The sequence below is a fragment of the Lygodium microphyllum genome, chromosome 26 (genome assembly GCF_053477565.2).
Source record: "Lygodium microphyllum isolate KBCC chromosome 26, Lygodium_microphyllum_v1.1.10, whole genome shotgun sequence".
Lineage (NCBI taxonomy): Eukaryota > Viridiplantae > Streptophyta > Polypodiopsida > Schizaeales > Lygodiaceae > Lygodium > Lygodium microphyllum.
Window position 1 is genome coordinate 83,621,214 of NC_141160.1, and position 19,657 is coordinate 83,640,870.

At 38.6% G+C, this 19,657-nt stretch overlaps 1 protein-coding gene across 1 annotated transcript; it reads right to left on the reverse strand.

Annotated features, from left to right (window-relative positions):
- Positions 1-14,673: 14,673 nt before the first annotated feature.
- On the reverse strand, positions 14,674-17,772 carry HCF152 (Tetratricopeptide repeat (TPR)-like superfamily protein). Its single transcript, XM_087668380.1, has one exon. It carries the CDS (start codon positions 17,640-17,642, stop codon positions 15,381-15,383), a length of 2,262 nt encoding a protein of 753 aa, XP_087524506.1. The 5' UTR covers positions 17,643-17,772; the 3' UTR covers positions 14,674-15,380.
- Between the last annotated feature and the right edge of the window lie 1,885 nt (positions 17,773-19,657).

Below are 19,657 nucleotides of genomic sequence, written 5' to 3' on the forward strand. Positions count from 1 at the left end.
TCCACGGGACTTACTGCGACCACATGACTTGGACCTGGACTTCTGAGAGTCCCTGTCCTTATGATCATTATCATGCCTGCCATGTCTGCCACCTCTAACGGTCAATGCATGTGAAGAGGGGGAAGCATCATTGTTTCTCCTGTTGATTTCCTTAGTCAATAAAGCACTCTCAACATCTTTGATTTTCAACCCATCAAGCTTGTTCATACATATGGCAGTATGGAAGACATTCCATGATTTAGGCAAGGTGCCAAGTAGAAACAATGGGTGCCAGTTGTCTTTGAACTCAATACCCTGTGACAACAGATTCTTCATGATAGCATGAAACTGATTGAAATGAGATGATAGGGATGTCCCCTACTTCATGCAAAGGTCCAATAATTGCTTCAGCCAATACATCTGTGACGCAGGACTCTGCCACACATAAAGCTCCTGAATCTTCTCCCATAAATCCCATGCACTCTGATTCTCATCTTCAACAACATTATGATGGACCTCTTGTGAGAGTGACAAAATAATGGTAGACTTGCATAGCTCATCAACTTCCATCCAAACATCATCATCTATATCCTCAGGTTTAACACCCTTGAAATGCAAGGGTTTAATCTACAACTTCTGCACCAAAACTTGCCATATTTGGGACTTCCAATACCCTTAGTTGGTACCATCCAACTTGGCAATGTTAAAGAGAGCCGTGTCTTTCACATGACCATCCATACTGTCCCAAATCAAAGCAAAAAAGCAAAATTGCAGGTTGCTGTAATTAGCAAAAAATGCACTAAAACCATTGTTAAAACTAGTTGAAAGAGTGGATATCACTAAGAGAAGCACCTATCCACCAAATATGACCAAGATAACATCAAATAGTAAGCACTACCCTCATAAAAGTGCTCAAAATATGTAGATTCCAACTTGCTATAATAAGTGACAGCAGTATGTAAAACTGTCCCAAAATGAAGCAATCACTGATATGTATGTCACTGCAATTGCTAGGTAGCAAGATACATCCAACAATGAGTGTCTAGGGACAAGAAGGTACCAAGAACTGTCAAACCAACAACCTGTCAGGCAAGAGACATCTCATAGGTCTAGAAGTCATGCATGTAATGGGTCTCGGGGTAAGAGAAGAGACCAAGCACAAGCACAATTGATAAAGCAAGAAGCTCAATACATAACCATCCAAGATGCATACAAAAGTTGACAAGCCTATGAAAGAGATAGGTGCCGGCCCTAATAGGCATATCAAATCAACCCACTACAGACTAACTGCAGACATAAAGCTTTCAAGAGAGCAAATGTGTGTAACTGTCCCACAAGCTCAAGCTAAAGTGTAAATAAGACTCTATGTACATCCAATATACCAAGAGGCTCCCACTGGAAGTAAATTCAGATGCAAAGAGAGCAAGCGACGCTCTAATACATCGAATACATAGCATCAGACATGTCGAATCCCAATAGGGTACATCCGGAGCATAAATCACAAGCTATCTCAGACCCATAAAGCATAAGCCTGAAAGCATTCAAAGAGCATGTAACTGACAACCAAATGTAATTCCCAATAGATCCAAAATGCTCAAATACATATGAAAATGAAGCTCCAAGTAACTATCAAGCATGGGCAAACCAAGTGGCATCCATATCTGACTAAAGCATAAATGTAAGAAGCCTAAATATCAAGCACTGACAATAGGCATAAACCAGTCCAAAGCATGCCAATTGAAGCCAAATGCCAGTGAGATGACGACCAAGGCAGAGCCTATTCCAAGCTCAAAAGCATTCTGGGACCAAGAAGAAGCATTTGAAAACCTCTAAATACATTGATATGATCCTTCAAACCTCTAGTAAGCACCTCGTATCCATGAACCAATGCATACACCAAGTAAATTAGCTTCAGCCCACTATATTACAGAAAGCAATTTACTATTAAATGAAGCTCAAACGGTGTTCAAATCTGCTCCAAATCCCAAAGCATAGACATAGTATCCCATAACATCCGAGCATCACCGTGCATCAATAGGCATCAAACGGGCAATGCCAAGAAGCATCAAGCAGTAAATGTCAAGTGCTGCCCTATTTTGATAGTCCTCGGATTGTGTATACAGCAAGGGCTTAAGGGGAAATCACTCAAATTGATCACTGGGATCCAAGAACTAATGTCGAGGAGTCAAACAATGGTCGGAAAGGTTGCCAAGAGTGCTAGGAAGCCGAGGAAGAGCAGTGAAACGCCGGGAGCAGGTTAGCCTAGCCCCTTAAAAATGCACAGAAATTTGCGCTGGTTGTTCTTGGAGGTTGGGAGGTATTCAACTGTCCTCAGGGGCACTTGGCAATGTCGAGGGGGATCCAATGTGGCATGGGAAGAAGTCGATGAAGCTCTAAAAGCTCGGGGAGGAGACGGGAGATCAAAACATACCTGCAAATGAAGGTGCCATGGCTTCCATTGAAGCTTGGGTTGAAGTTCTTCAAATCCGGGCTGAAGAGAATGCCATGTAAGCTCCAATGCTTTTGCTCTGATACCAGTTGAAAGGGAAGTGGAACTTGGGAGGAAGAAGCTTGGTGGTGAAAGCTATGGCGGATGGAGAGCAAGAGCCAAGAGAGAAAGAGACTCAAAAGTGGGAACTCCAACAATCATAATGTGTGGCCGGTGGACCTTCCTTTATTCAAATTGTCACTAAAAAGAATAAAGAATAAGTGACTATGATGGGCACCCGCCACCTACAGTATGCAGTGGTGGGTACTATCAGTGTAGTAATACACGGGTGGCCAGGGGGAGGTGTCTTTACCCCAAACAAGAACAAGTCCTGTCTAAAGTTGGATTGCATGGGGGCCAAGTAGAAATAAAAAAGGACAAGAAAAAATCGGGCAAGAGTGGAAATATTTCTTGCAAACCATGCTTGGGTGGACCCAATGCTAGGAAGTTTGTATCTCCACTTCGAGATGAGGAAGGCAATATACTTGTGAAATAACCAGAGAAGTATGAAGCATGGAAAAAGTTTCACCTTATTTTAGATTGGAGAAATGGGGGAATAATGATGATTGCAAAGGTAGAAGTGTGGATACACTTAGATAGATTAGCAACTCTCTTACAAAAGTTAAGGTTTAGGGATGGTGATGCCAATACATTTAAAGAGACAATTACTAAATTTCACAACTCTATGGTGGAGGCATGGACTTCAAACAACATAACACACTACATGGTTAGTATTGTCACCATTACAAAAATATATCATCATTGCGAATTAGTTTGTGTTTCTAATCTCTCTTTCTTATGGAGCATATGCTTGAGGCACATGGTCCATACTTTGTAGATTAAGGGAGTTTAGCAGTATGGACAACTCAAGGCATGGAAGGATCTCACTGGCAAGCTCGTTGTGCTTTTTAAAAGGCAACTAATCATGGAGGTGGCATCAATGATTCCAATTCTATGAGGCAATTATTTCAATGGTGGTATAGGAGATTACAGATATGATACAAGGAAAAAAAGAAGAAGTCCCCAAAACCTCTCAAGGAGAATCTATAAGCAGGGCAATTTATGAAGTGAGAAAAGCAAGATATGAAAACAACACAACTAGATAACACCATGTAGAATGGTTGGCAACCCAATAAAGAGATGGCCAGAAATGGAGACCTAGATAAATAGCACAATTTTGATGCATTTGGAGTCAAAGGATATGACTCATCAATACTCTTATCTTAAACATGAGATGTCTTTAACATTCCTATCTTAAGATTTAGATAGTTTGTCTATTTGAATTCGGCTAAAAGAGCATTTTGTAAAATTTGTTTGAAATTTCAAAGGTTCGAACTATGTTTTTCAAAGTTTTGATATCGATTGCTCTATCGCTTGGGTCTATTAATCTTAAACCAGACTTCTTGGGAGAAGGGACGATGTAACAATGCCTATCTTAGAGAGTGAAGTTTAAGGTTATCTCTACTCGAGTCCTTTATTTGACTATAGATACAAGATATTGCTAGAAAATTTAAAAAATTGAATTTCAATTATAAAAAGTCGATTTTGAAATCTTAAGACAAAGATTTGAAAATTCCAAACCTTGGAAGATTCACTAGCCTAAATGGAGAGGGGCATGAGGGGGGGTGGCAGAGACAGAGAGAGGGAGGGATGGGGTGGAGAGAGAGACATACAGAAGTTCATTTATGCTATAGTAAGTTTGAAAGTTCATTTATACTACAATAAGTTTAAAAGTTTCATATTTAAGTCAAGTCTCTCCTTTCATTTTTTCCCATTACTCTTCAGTCTACCCTCCACTTTTCTATCCTACGTCATCACAACCATGCTTCCTATTAAGAAAGGGCATGCAAGAGCAAGAGCTCAACACTTTTCTGAATCTAATGAGTATACTGTGAGTGATAATAGCCCCCTGGTGGCCGCAACGGTGGCCCTACTACAGCTTCTAATAAGGGTGGTGCTACTATGACCAACAATGGTGGCCTTAGTGTGGTCAATAATGATGGACTACCTGTAGAGAATAATAGTCCACCATTGTCCAAAAATTGTGTCCACGTACTCTAGTTGCTCTAGCTCCCACTACTGCTCTAGATGGTAATACACGTCCTCCAACACATAAGAAGTGAAGATGGAGACTAGGCACAATAGCTCTATGTGAGATAAGAAAATTCTAGAAGATTGCCAACTTAATTATTCCTAAGGTACCATTCTCTAGGTTAGTGTGAGAAATACTACAAGATCTATAGTCATGGCATCATCACAAGTTCTTTTCAAGGAAGCACAGAAGGAATGTGTGACGATGGTCAAGCCAAGCCTTGCTTGCTCTCCAAGAGGCAGCTGAAAGCTACTTGATTGATCTCATGAGTGATGGTCAACTTGGTGCGCAGATCGGACGCTGTATGCTTACGTAGTGAATGCCGGAAGGTCCCCAAGAACAAAAGAACTCTAATTTTTGCACAAAACTCAAGGTAGAAAGCATGAACGACATGAACAAGAGACCAATTGGGTGCAATCTCCCCCCATGCCTTGTGTGAGCGCTCCACAAAGCATGTATTTTATGTATTAATCATCTTCAAGCTCAAATAATAACCCAAATTACAAAATAGCACACTTTTGGCTTTTGAGTTTGCTTTAGCACAAAATAGAAATAAAGCTAATGGGCGGGCGCCCAAAGAGTCAGGCATACCCAATACAATGTCCAAATACAAATATCATAATCGTGCGTCCATGCGCATACAAAATAATAAATAAATATCCAACGCCTCAATAAATAGGCGCGATAAAATATAGGTGCCATGCCTAAGGTATGCGCCCATCAAAATATAAGTGATAACTTGAATACACGCTATCCTCCAATGCTTTCCTCCGCCACTGCTGCTATCTCTACACATCAATTGAAGCATTCACAATCGTTAGTAAAATAATACAATTAAACCGACAAAAGTGAATACCTAGCAGTCTTCAGCTACATAAATAAATCAACTGGTTAGAAATCAATCCTAACCTTAATTTATTACGAGTGCACACTCTAAACTCATAAACGTTTATTAATTTAATATGAATTTTGCAGAATCACCTGCTATGGAATCGCCCATGTACACACTAAATTAATGAAACGCCCAAAAAGGATATGCGTCCCCATCAACTTCTCGCACAAAGAATCCACTTTGTGTATGAGCCCCGGTCAACAAAGTTTACGGAATCCACTGTAAAACCTCACGGAATCCACCGTGGCACGGAATCCACCGTGAAATATGCCTCCTGGCATCACAACTTCTAGCCATTCATGCCTAACGTATCACTATTAAGTGCATAGATTTGATTCTTGTTCATAGGATTCGCAACAACAACAAGGATGCATTTAATCTTAATGTCAACAACATGCTTTGATAAGCTACCTTGTAAATGGATCTATGTTTAGCTTGGGTCTAATTGTAGATTTTATGGAGCTTAGTTTTTGGCTATCCTTCTAGTAGACCTTCAAATATTTAATATGATATTCCATTTTACCCATGATTTGTATTTTGTGAATTTTTAAGTTTCCAATGTTGCACTTATTTTGGTCGATAATACATTTAATATGCAAGTACACGCACTCTGTGAATTTTTTTGGTTAGTGAAGTATAATCTAGTTAATGCATTAAAAAGAGAGATTCAATCATCAATTTTATAAATCACAATCTGATGAAACTTCACCCATGTGTCGGGCATAATAAGAACTCATGAAAACTAAAAAATTGGCCCCATCAAAAGCCTTTGGGACACCTGGCCAAAGGCTCGCCTATGCAGCCCTAGTTTCCTAGATTTAGGGCTCCACACGGGAGTCTCTGGCAAGGTGTCCCAGATGCTTCTGATGGGGCCTTTTTTTTGTGATTGATGTATCCTAGAAGAGTCCACATATAAAATTTTAAGTTAATTTAATCACTGGTCATATTTTTTCTAAAATAATGATATATTAATTAAAGTGTATGGATTTTTAAAGAGTTTGGCTATAAGTTGAAAGTTCCACCTCATTTTACCCATTTGAGTTATGTATTTCAAGTTCTCACTCCTAGAAGACATGGCACACACCAAGCAAGTGGCTCAAAGATTCCCCCCAAGAACTCCCACGCAGAGGCAACCTCCCCCTACTCCACCGCCACCATGCTACCATCGCAAGCGTGGATGGAAGCCAAGCACAATGGCCCTCTGAGAGATACGCCATTATCAAAAGACCACACACCTCTTAAAACCAAAGGGATGCATTCCAAAAGATGGTGTGGGAGACAATGCAGAACATAATGATTAGAAATAACATGAGGCACTTCCCCAATAGTTCAAGTGTGAATCAACCTAATCGGTGGACTGCCTAAGCTCTCCTTGCACTACAAGAAGCTACTGAAGCCTTCCTAATTGACTTCTTTAGAGACTCAGTCTATACAGTAGTGCATGCAAGAAGGGTCACCGACCTCACTGACATGGATCTACGAATAGTGAGATTCTTTCGATGATGGAGGGACTGTCTCGGTGGAGAGCAGCAACAATACAGGTCTACATTTATGAAAGCTAGCTTCTAAAATGATTTCGTAAAACCTTGCTTATATCGGATTCTCTCTAAATTGTTATGAATATGAATATATTTTTTTGGCTTTTGTTTAGTTGCTTGTTATTTATTTATTTATTTATTTATATTATACTTACATATCTTTTAGATAAATAAATATTATGCGTGAATTCGATAAAGCGTTGTGTATTAAATTTAAATGACAAATTATGTTGTGTATAAATATAACAAATAAGTATTACATTCAAATACAAATAATAATAAATGATACATATCACAAACTACATTGCATGCAAATCCAACAACATCGATTTTTATTAATACAAGAGAATATTACAAACTATGCTACATTGCAAAAGAAACATCGTTTGTGGTAATAAGCACATCTAACCTATCCTAGGCTGCTTGGAGCTAAGCTCCCCATGGTTAGAGTTGTTGTTTATCATAGGCAACAATACATTATGCCTCCCCAGAAGTTCCAGCCTAATGACACTGGGGTCCTCAACTCGAGCAACCATACCAAGGGCTACCATGGAGACAAGTGGGCAAGACACTAACTTGCAAATAAGTACAACAGCTTTGAACGTCAAAGCAACACCACATTCTCTAAGCTGGAGTTAGTCGGGATGGTCTTGAAGGGGCCAGCCTTCATCACAGTGCCCTCAACTTCAGGAAGTTCTCATCACCAAAAATAGGAGAACATGTCTTATGAAATACTACTATATCGCTGGCCAATGTACTCTTTCAATGCATAGTCATGTATCCTTCCTTGGGCCACCAGATCGACCACCTTTCCTACATGAAAACTCATCTATATAGATAATATATTGTGTCACATAAGTTCAGTATCAAATTCACTTTTTTGCATATAACTTGACTCGTAGGTCCTCAAGGGCATAATGATCCACATCGTTAAATTTGATTGGGATCGGACCCCTATAGAAGCCCTGTTCGTAGGCTCACGTCTAGGGGCCTAAATTTGCACTTGAGGGTCTATGGGTGAAGTTGCACTGAAAATCGAAAACATTACCTTCTTTGCGTCATCTATCTGTCATTGTAATGGAGCATCCAAGTCTGGTCTTGCAATCGAGTCGCCCCTCATCTCTCTCTTGGAAAGGTATCCTGTAGTTGGGTTAAGGACCAAAAAGGCTTTCTTGTAAGTGCTCAAAATCCTGGTAAGAGATATCACACTCTGGCACTGCATCCTTAATTTGCTTTTGGATGCTATCATATCGAGCTATCTCATCCACATATCTCTTGGAAAGGTATCGTGTAGTTGGGTCGAGGACCAAAAAGGCTTTCTTGTAAGTGCTCAAAATCCCGGTAAATAATATCACGCTCTGGCATTGCATCCTTAATTTGCTTTTGGATGCTATCATATCGAGATATCTCATCCACATATGGTGGTGCATCCTCTACATCAAAATCTATAAACACATCTATTACATCACATACCATGATATAGTATAGTTCTTCTTCTCTTATCTCCAAAGTCTCTAACATATCTTGCATGAATAGATATTCAACCCCCTCGATTGTGACAGCATGGAGAGAAGCAAGGGGATGCTCATTGCTCAGTATCTTAACAAGGTAGGGAGGTGGGTATACAATAGCTAAGCTCTATGCTATCTCCTCACTTAGATCGAGAGCGATTTTCTCAAGCTCCCTCTCGAAATACAATAGTTGCCGCAACTGAGAGGGTGCGTCGATATCTTCCTTATTGTCCTCTTGCACATCAGTGCACAAAACATAGATGGCAAAGGCTACATCACACTCGATGGGATCCATCGTGATGTGGTCTTGGGATGAGGTGGGTAGAGCTCTAGCACAGAGTTGTTGCCCCACATGCACTAGAGCTCGGTTTATTGCCTTTTCATGGCTCAATCCAGCATGTAGACTATACAAAAAATGTATCGGAATCCACCTAAGAGCAAAGTTCGAAATGGAGCAAGTGAGAGGGTTTGCCTCATCACAAAATGATGCTAATATGCTAGAGCTAAGATCTACCATGGAAAGTGAGCTCGGGTAAATCTGGTCTCCATGCGGCCAAGGCGGGAGTAGTAGCCATGGCATAGAGAAAGAGAGAACGAAGGAGAGCACATGTATAGAGAAGTAGAGAATGAAAGTGAAAATGAGTTTGGATATCTAACTTTTATGTATCATGGGTTTGAAATAAATATTCTTATAAAAAATTTAACCCTAAAGTTTCAAATTCAAACCCTAACTATAGATACTTTATTTCACTAATTGAAAGCTATAATCAAAATTACTTAAATAGACAAATACTTCATTACACTTCATTATGTCCTCAAATATGTTTGGATCATTGAGTATGTTCAAGTCTAACTAGAGAAAATATTGAATTTTTAAAAGAAAAAAATCTAAAAGCCCTTCAAACACAACAACTAGAAATCTAAATACTCTCAACACTTATTTTTATTTCTTCCAACAATAGAGCGAGTGCTCAAAAAATGAGTAGAAGAGATGAGTTGCAATATATCATTATGCAAATATAATATTTAAAAGGCTACAAAACTCCAACTTGTAATTTAATTGTGATTTTAACCAATAGGATTGACTAATTACAACATATATACTCACATGCTTGGATCACAGTAAACCAAAATTATCAAAATTAAAAGTACACAGAAGTTTAAAAAAGTTTGTATTCTCTCTTTATAAGAATTTTTACAAGGATTCCACTATCTCAAAGATATGTGGAGAAGCACATTGCTTACATGTCAAGGATTATTCACTACGAGTCCTGACCTTTCTATTATCTAACTTGAAATAGAAGTTGCATAGGGGTTCATTGGTCATTAATTGGATTTCTTGTCTAAGAAAAGAAATGGGTCAATGACTCTCTACATCGACTACAAATGGATTATGACCATTCCACAAGATAACCACATCTATGGGAGTTGCATGTATCTCATCTCGATATCTTCATTCGGGCTGATCCACTCCCCTCGCAAAAGTTACCATCTTCTATATCGAAAGTGAATGCACAGAGTTTGTTTAGCGATGAAATGCCTATAATAAAAACAAAAAATATGGTAGGTAAAAGTGACTAACATAACAATTCATTTAAGCAATAACTATATCAATTAAATCAAGGCATACAATTAGATTTACCTAAATGTAACATCTACCTCAAATGGACACTTGTATTGATAAGTAATATTCATTTTCTTTAGAACCTCACATGAACCAAATAAATGTGCAAACAATGAAAATGAAATAAACCAACTAAGATATACATCTTTGGAGCTTGTGGTAGGTTTCATAGCATTATTGATGTTAGATTTTATCTTCTCGACTTATATACTCCTGACAACTCCAAGCTACCAATCAACCATTTACAACTAGATAATGGCGGTAATGGGACATGCTATAATCTCTGACTCTCTACTACGTACAATGAATTATAAAAAAAAGACATTTTGAATAGCAAGTTGACTTGCAAAGTTATTATCATAGATCAAATAACTTATGTATTTATACCAAACATGTATCTTTCCGTTCAAACATTCCACATTCCACCGTTCATGTAGAGTCGATGGATATAGAGTTGTCAGTAAAACACGTTTGAATTAGAACACTGCAAAGATTATACAAAATAATTATGATGCAAAAGAATAAATAATAATAAAATTTAAAAACTTACTATTTTGTTTATATTTTGCAATGCTCTTGTTGTGTACACAAATTTCTCTATGTGTATAAACATGTTGGATCAACACTTCTGTTAATGTCCTTGTCCCATTAAATAATAATTTATGGGGTCTGCAAAATTCTTACGCTTGACCCTGAAACTTTCTGAAGTACTTGGATACATCAAAATCAATCCAACTTATAGTATTTATCACAAATTCAATAACCACTACTATGTTTCTTATTAAGGACCTCTATTGCAAGTATGTTATTGATTTTTTTCCTCTGTGAAGACATCTCTATTAACCAAATACAAAAGTTACCTATCAACAACTTTTTATTGTACTTTTATTATTACATGTAAGTGAATTTTTCCATATATAGAATCATTAGTATAATAATATTTTCATGCACAAGTATTCCTTTATTATTTCACATATATAATTCTAATATTATGCAATTCTATGAAATTGTAGCACTAATGCTATCTCATGCTATTCCATGGTTTTAGAATCTAAATAAAATTATCCTAACAAGATAAAAAACTAACAAATTCTTTTCTTATTTATAGCAATTTAATTGTGGATTTTTAAATATAAAAATTATTAATGTTGCAAACTTAACATTAAAATCTATACTAAATATTTACTCCCATCAATTCTAACTAGATGTCAACAACAATAATTCATAAAAAATACTCATAATTGAAACAAAATTTTACATTTAATCATTGTAAAGAGCAATGTGCTTGAGAAACTTTGTAGCCCTCAATCCTAAGGCTATTAAAAAAGAAGTCGATTTTTGAACAATAGGTGTATCTCGTTGAGATGGAGACCTAGGATACAATAGCAAAAGGTAATTTAACTCAAAATATGTATAATTTGTAAATGTTTCTTTCAAATGCAACGATATTTAACTATGAAGCAAAATTTTAGAAATGACATTGTACTGGTAATTTTTTTCACAAAGAAGCCCAAAGATGTTGAACAATAAGTTGAGTTATTACAAGATCATTGTTTCTTCACTCTACGATTCCTTAAGTACAAAAATAAAAGAAATCTCATATCAAAGCATGCATATAACTCGCATAGGATTTATCCAAATGAGTTGTAATGTAACCATGGAGCAATATAAAAAAATGACAATATACACGTGGTTTTCTTTGAAAGATGTTGAAGAAGTTGAGTTTTTAGAAAATCATTGTTCTTCACCGTGGGAGATTCTTGGAGTACAAAAGTAAAGTAAAGCTTAATATGAATATAACTTACATAGATTTTTGTCCAAATGAGAGGAAATTTAACTATGGAGCAATAAAAAAACAAGACAACATACTTGTAACCTTGTTTACAAAGAAACCCAAAGATGTTAAAAAAGAAGTTGAGTATTTAAAATATCATTGTTCTTGACTGTGAGAGACTCCTAGAGTACCAAAACAAAAGATAGTTCACGTCAAACCATATACATAACTTATATTTTTTTCAAACAAAATAAAACTTTACCATAGAACATCATAGAAGAGAATAATATACATGCAAATTTTTGTTAAGAAAATCTCAAGGCTTTTGTAGAATAAGCTCCGCTCTCATAAAACATAAGAAACTCACTCTATGTTTGTGTAGAGGCAATGAAATTTCATAAGGCTACAAACACGACAAGTAACAATTAGGCTGTAAAATTTTATAAGGAAAAAAAAAAGTGAGGAAAGAGAAATTATAAATTTGAGTTTTGCCTAAGAAAGAGGGGAAAACTGAAAAGGGGAGATATGAAAAGTCAAATATAAAAAATGAGAAAATAAAAATTCAAGTCACTAACTTTTAGGAAGTAACAACCTTGTTTTCCCCACATTTTTCCTTATTTTATTGTTGAGGGAAGATTTGGGCCAAGGTATGGCTAAAAGATTCATACTATATGAATTTGAAATCCCAGCTCTCTTATTGGTTAGACATATTTTTATTTATTCACTCCTTAAGGGGTAAAAAAGAGAGTCCATATTTCTCCTAATGTCTCTATCTGTCTCTATTTTTCTTTTCTTCTATCCGCTCTCTTCTCTCTTTTTCTTTTTTTTTCCTCTCTCTTAAATCTTACATTTCCTCTCTTTATAATTATCATTCTCTCTATTCCCCCTCTCTTTTCTCTTTTTTCTTTGTTGCTCTCTTTATATCTTTCTCTTGGTTTTTTGTTCTCTCTCTCCATCTTTTATCTCCTTTCTCTTTCTCTTTCAAGTTTTTTTCTCTTGCTCTCTTTTCTCGCTATATATTTTTTCATCTCTCTATTTTTCTCTTTTCTCTCTTTCTCTTTCTCTCTCTTTCAAATTATATATTTTCTCTTTGTCTCTCTCTCTCTTTAAGTCCAAACTATATCAAAAAATGTTTAATTAAAAAAAGACTATTATCTTTTCTCTTTATCCCCCTCTCTCCCTCTTTTTCTTATTTTTATTATCTCTCTCTCTCTCTGTGCTTTTCCACTTTCCAATTTTCTTCTTTCCTATCTTTTCATTCTTTTTAATTTTTTACTATTATATCTCTATAATTCTCTTCATATTATCTATTCTTTTTCTTCTCTCCTCACTTTTTCTTTCTCTCCCTTTCTCTCTCTTTTAAATTTTATCTCACACACACACACACACACACACACACACACACACACACACACACTCCCTCTCTCTCAAAGTGTGTAAAAAACTATAAAAAAACTTTACATTAAAAAAACTTTCAAAAATATTTAATTAAAAGAAAAGTTATTAACTTTTGATTTAATTAGATAAGACATAAAAAGATAGAAAAAAAACCTAAACCCCACACATGAGAGAGAGATGGGGGAACGAGGGAGGAATCTAATTAAAAAGGAGAGGGGAAAGAGAAAGGGAGAGATTATATGGGGGAGAGAGGAGGGGGTTTTACTTTTTAAGAGAGAGAGAGAGAGAGAGAGAGAGAGAGAGAGAGAGAGAGAGAGAGAGAGAGCCTAAGCCCTACAATAAGAGAGAGGAAAGGGGAGGCTTTTAATTAAAAAATAGAAGGGAAAGAGAAAAGGAGAGATTACATGTGAGAGAAAAGAGAGAACGTTTTAATTTTAAAAAATGAAAGTTTAAAAAAGAGATAAGTTCGAAAAGCCCTTTCAATTCTCGAAGTTTGAGGCATAAAGAGAGAGATAAAGCTGTATATGAGATGTACATATATATATATATATATATATATATATATATATATAGAGAGAGAGAGAGAGAGAGAGAGAGAGACCCTAAGCCTTACAATAAGACAGAGGAAAGGGGGAGACTTTTAATTAAAAAATAGAAGGAAAAGAGAAAATGAGAGATTACATGTGAGAGAAAAGAGAGAACGTTTTAATTTTAAAAAATAAAAGTTTAAAAAAGAGATAAGTTCGAAAAGCCCTCTCAATTTTCAAAGTTTGAGGCATAAAGAGAGAGATAAAGCCACATATGAGATGTATATATATATATATATATATATATATATATATATATAGAGAGAGAGAGAGAGAGAGAGAGATGGGGGGGGGGGAGCCACATCATGGATAACGATTGTCTCTCACCTGACCTCTCTTCCTTACGAGAGAGATGCATAGCTTGATCTCTCTATCCATAGGGTAAAATCCCATTTCGGTCCCCTAAAATGATATGAGCCCGTCTCGATTTAGATGCTCTACGTAGAGTAGATCATCTCGCTAGAAGGCTACATAACGACTTGAACATAAGAAACCCAGGAATACTCAAATCTATCCTAACAAGGTTTACTAATATGTTTCGTTGCGGAGTAGACTCGAGAACTACTAACCGACAAACCCTGTGACATTCTGTGAGAGTGCCAGACAATATCTTTTAGATTGAACTCTCAGTGGACTATTAAAACATGTCGCGACATATGGTTAGTATCAGACTGCACCAGATACACTGAAAGCTTCCTCTTTGATTGAAGAGTCACATAAGTAAATATCTAAATAATAAATAGTAAAGGTATACGTAAACGTAAAACAAAACGACAAAAGAAAAGATATGGATGAGTCTATGTCTTCATCAGATTGTGCAAATTGTATCCCGGCTTGCTCGATCTAGCTTATAAGGTTGTGGGTGTATGTGACTCTTCGATACGGGAGAGAACGTGAGGAACCAACAACAGTCCTTGCGAGTGATTCAATTGCTCACTTCGCAACTTGCGAGTGAACAGACCAGGAGTAGCATTAGTAAGTAAAGCATTCGGAATCATCAATATAGAAGGCCTTCCAAAAATCGACAGCTGATAATCAATTTCTTGTCTGGTGACCACCACCCTCTTGTGCACACCAAGCCTGGCCACCCATGGGAACTGAAAATTTTATGCCTACATCGCAACAATCGCGCATAGGAAATCGATGAAGTTCGTCTTGATAAGAAAGGAAAGGACCTGGCGGCAGGTGCCTCTCATATAACCATTGAAAAGATGATGTTTTCAATTCGTTAGCCGATGTTAAAGTGAAGACCTGTGCCTCATGTAGTAACCCTCAAACCTTCGAGAAGCCGTTGGTTAGTATTGAATGGAAGATCTGTGCGAAAAAGAATAGAAGACGAGACACCAGTGGTCAACCTCAAACCTTACTCCCTCTTCCAACGGCAGCATAATCTGCTAAATGTAACTATCAACTACATCGTGAAAGCACGGCAGAAGAGACAACAAGAGCAGAGAAGTAACATACAGCCAACTGCTGTAAATCTTTTGAATAAATAGGTCAAAGTGACCAATCACTCTCATAATAGTCATTAGGAAGTCCGACCCAAAACTTGAAGGCTTCAACAGCACGCTTCCTTCCGGCATTGCGGTCCCTTCGAGCCTGCGATGCGTGCTTGCTTGTGTAAATTCTGGAATGGTGTTCCACAAATATGCGTTTATACTTGATTTTGTCAGCTGGGATTTGATACTTTTCCATACAAGCTAGAATTTCCAAGGCTTTTTGGAAGAAGCCAGCTCTTACGCATACATCCACCAGTCCATCCAGCAGTCCTCCATCAGGAAGGAACCGTGTCCCTCCTTTCTCCTCTTCTACCTCTAATCTCTCCTTAATCTCATTCCAGAGGACAAGGATCTCCCCCGACTTTCCAGCTGTGGCAAAGGCTTTCACAAGACTCCCATATGTAGCCACCGTTGGCAGATGACCATGCATTCTCAGCTTCTCCAAGCTCTCCTTAGCACCCCCTGCTTGACCTACTTTGCTGTAGCTTTCAATCAAGGCATTACAAGCAATGACATCCACTGTCATCCGTGGATCCTGTTCCATCTCTTGAAATACTTTGGAAGCTAGATGAGGCTGGCCATTCAAGCCAAAAGCTTTGATGAGAGTTGTGTAGCTTATCTTGGTAGGCGCAATACCTGCATCACGCATCTCTGTAAACATTGCCAGTGCAGAAGCACTCTCATCCATGCTGATATATCCATCAATAAGAGTGTTATAAGAGACAGCATCCGGCTGGATACCAGCTTTTTTCATGTCTTCCATCAAAAGCCGTGCTTTAGGAATTTCAAGAGCCTTAGAGTAACCATTTAAAAGAACATTGTAAGTAACAACATTAACAGGAATATTCTGGGTGATCATCTCATTTAAGATGGTGCGAGCCTCATCTAGCAAGCCCAAACGTACATATGTGGAGATAACAGTTGTATATGTGACTTCATTAGGCTGACAATTGGTATCAGGCTGATTTTGCATTGCGACAAGCATTTGCTTGACTTCTTGTATCCTTCCTTTCCGCATAAATCCTTTCATCAGAGTTGTATACATTCGAGTGTCAGGTTTTAAGCTAAGCTTAGAGGCAGAGCTTTGCTCTTCGAAACCTCCTGCTGCTACTAGGTTTACGGCCCCCAAAAAACAGGAATCTTGTACAGAAGACTTTGTGATCGAGTCTTCTAGAGGTCCATGGCTGTCTGATGCATCCCTCTTCCTTTTCAGGATGCTATTTACATCTTCATTGCCTTCTTTCAAGGCCTTTACAACCATCACAGCTGTTTCCATGTCATCTAGGCCAACGAAGGCTGCTACAAGAGAATTCATAGTGTGGAGAGAGGGCTTCAATCTGGCACTTTGCATTCGATCTAATATGACACACAATTGACCTGTATTTCCCGAGAGGCCATACAATTTGATGAGTATATTGAAAGTAAGTATATCTGGTTGCAACCCAAAGGCACCAAGCTCATCGAAGAATCCGTCAGCTTTCTCAACAAGGCCCGCATTGGCACAAGCATTGATGATTGCATTGAAAGCTGCTGTGTCAGGTCTCATGGTTTGGTCCACTTGATGACCTTCACGGGTCTCATCTGCCTCCCGCACGCGCTGACAGATCTGTTCAAAAATGTTCAAGGCTAGAGGAATGTCCTCTTTGTGCTTTCCCAATCTGCTGATCACAGAGCTCCAGGCTTTGACATGAGGAGAGAGGCTGAGCTTCAACATCAATTGGATGATTGATGCGGCATACCGCGAGGCACCAGCTTTTGCAGTCGCCATGGCCAAGAGGCCCAGAGCATTGCAGTCCAGAAGGGCGGTCATATTCCTCCTCTGCAGGAACACCAACACTCGTTGTGCTCTGGTGAGACTTGAAAGGGTCCCTCGGTGAGAAAGCTGAGCAACAAGTCTACTCACGCAGACAGAATTAGGGATGCGGCCCCGTCCAGACAAAAGGTCGAAGCAACGCCAGGCATCTTCGGTTTTCCTAGCTTGCAGGAAGGCAAGCATGTCCGCCTCAGTGGCTTCTCCTTCATCTTCTTTCTCGCCATCGTCGTCTTGTTCTCGTTCTTCTTCTTCTTCTCCTTCTCGCACAACAGAAGGAGAGGAAAGAGGAGGAGGAGGAGGAGGAGGAGGAGTGAAAGCGAGGGAGGGAGGAGGCGACAGGGAGGCGAATAATGGCGAGGTCCTCTTGATGGCAGGGAGAGTCGAAGCAGCTCTAGGATCCAAGAAAAGGAGCGCCGAGGAAGAGCCAACAAGATGATTGCAAGCCATGGCAGCCAATTCTGGTGATGGTGGTGCTGCTGCAGCGATCTAACATGGTCTCTCCCGCTGCCTTCAGCTTCTCGTGTAGGCAGGCTTGTCATCATCGACAGTCCTATAGAATTCCTTCCTATCGTCGTGAAAAGAAAAAAGAAACACGCGTCCAATGAACTCACCTCACAATAATATAAGGCTGGTTTCACACACCATCATTCGTCCACACCTCTGGGTGCATATTTTGGTGGCGGGCGGTCGTCACATAAGGGAGTGGAACTGGATAACGTTTTAGCATAAAAATGTGGGGTGTCTTAGTAGGCTAGTAATAGCCAGTGGACTTTAGAGCCCCTCCATGCGCGGGCAAATCCTGGTCACTAAGACTAAGGGAGTTAAGTTTACGACTCTAGGGCAGCAATGCCTTGATTGAACCCTCAAAAATTTTAATACCTAGCGCAGTCAATTAGATGGGTTTAAATATGGTGTAGCTGGTGTTAACTCCCTTGATTGTAGGAGTCAAGTTGAGGGCAACAACTGGTTTGGGTTTTACCATGTGTGGGGGCCACAAGGCAGCTTCTTTCAAGCTTCTTTCTTGGCTTGCTTTAAAAAGGGTTCACTAGAAATACTATGCTTGAATGAAGTCACACAGAGAGAGAGAGCAGGGTAGGGATGCAGAAATACAATATGCTTGAGTCAAGTCGCGGAGAGAGAGAGAGAGAGAGAGAGAGAGAGAGAGAGAGAGAGAGAGAGAGAGAGAGAGAGAGAGAGAGAATTGTGGCAGGATAAAGGTAGATCTATGCCTGATGGAGAGTAGTGAATGGGGGCAATCCTTCAAACAGTTGACATGGGTCAATGAATGGATGATAACGTTGTGTACGTCAGGGGGTCATAGTACAGAAATACCAACATAGGTAAAGTACACAAGATGTTTCCAGTATCTAGACTCATTAACCAGCATGTATACTCATGCACATGGTCGTGACACCCAAATGAACCAAACTTAGGGCCCAATCCATAGGTCAAGTCGTTTACTTGCGCAAGGCACAGCTCTTACACATTGGTTGCCTCTCAAAGCATACCCTAGGTGCAATTTATGTAGGGCCCTATCAAAAAGTGCATGGACAAATTGTGAGCATATAAGTCCCCCTGTCTCGAAAAGTAAAAAAGAAAAAACATGGAATGTAGTAAATGCAATTGAGAAAACCAATCTGAGCTTAGCTCTACATGTAATAGGGGTTGTGCTTGCCATATAAAAAAGCAAGGCTTCCATTGTTCCATTAACATACTAGCAAATAGCCTATTTGTAAACACCCTAATGCTGCTTCAATTAGATGGTCACCATGAGAAGGATGTAAGAGCACACTAGACAAAAAAGTGGATTGCAATACATTGAAACATCCAACAAAGCACCTAGAATTTGATAAGGGCGATAGGAATTAGGCACATGTGAACTTTTAGAAACTCTAGGCTATTCAAGAAGGTACATTCTCACAAGGGCCTTTTGGATGGAATTGAAACTCTTACAAAGTGAGATACTCAAAGCTTTCAAATGTGCTTGGCTCAAAGCTCCAATTTACAAAGTGATGGAAGAAAACTAGCCCTAACCCTAGCCTAAGAAAGTGCTCTCTAACATAGAACCCCCCCATTTGGTACTAGATTTTGCCCAAATTCTCTCCTTTGTGAGAAGTTGTAAGTACTCTTTTATAAAATACCACATCATAGCAAAAAATGCACATGTAAAGATCAATCTACTGTAGTTATTCTTCAACCCTTACACCAATATCAAATATGGCTTTGGTAGAATCTAATGGAAATTGTACACATAGATAGTGGTCAATGGTTAACTCTAGTAGCACAATCTACACATGAGGTTTTACAATGGTTTTCTCTTTAGAAAATAGTTTAAATGTGGAGCAAAAATGTTCTACTCGATGTTAGCATACCACTACCATAGTGGATCCTTCCACCACATGTCATGGTATATGAGGGTCTCCAACACACTCTCTCATGAATGTTGGAGGATTAGGTACTAT

What these genes read in the sequence shown, in the direction of transcription:
- HCF152 (XM_087668380.1), bottom strand. Translation starts at nt 17,642, where the DNA reads ATGGCTTGCAATCATCTTGTTGGCTCTTCCTCGGCGCTCCTTTTCTTG.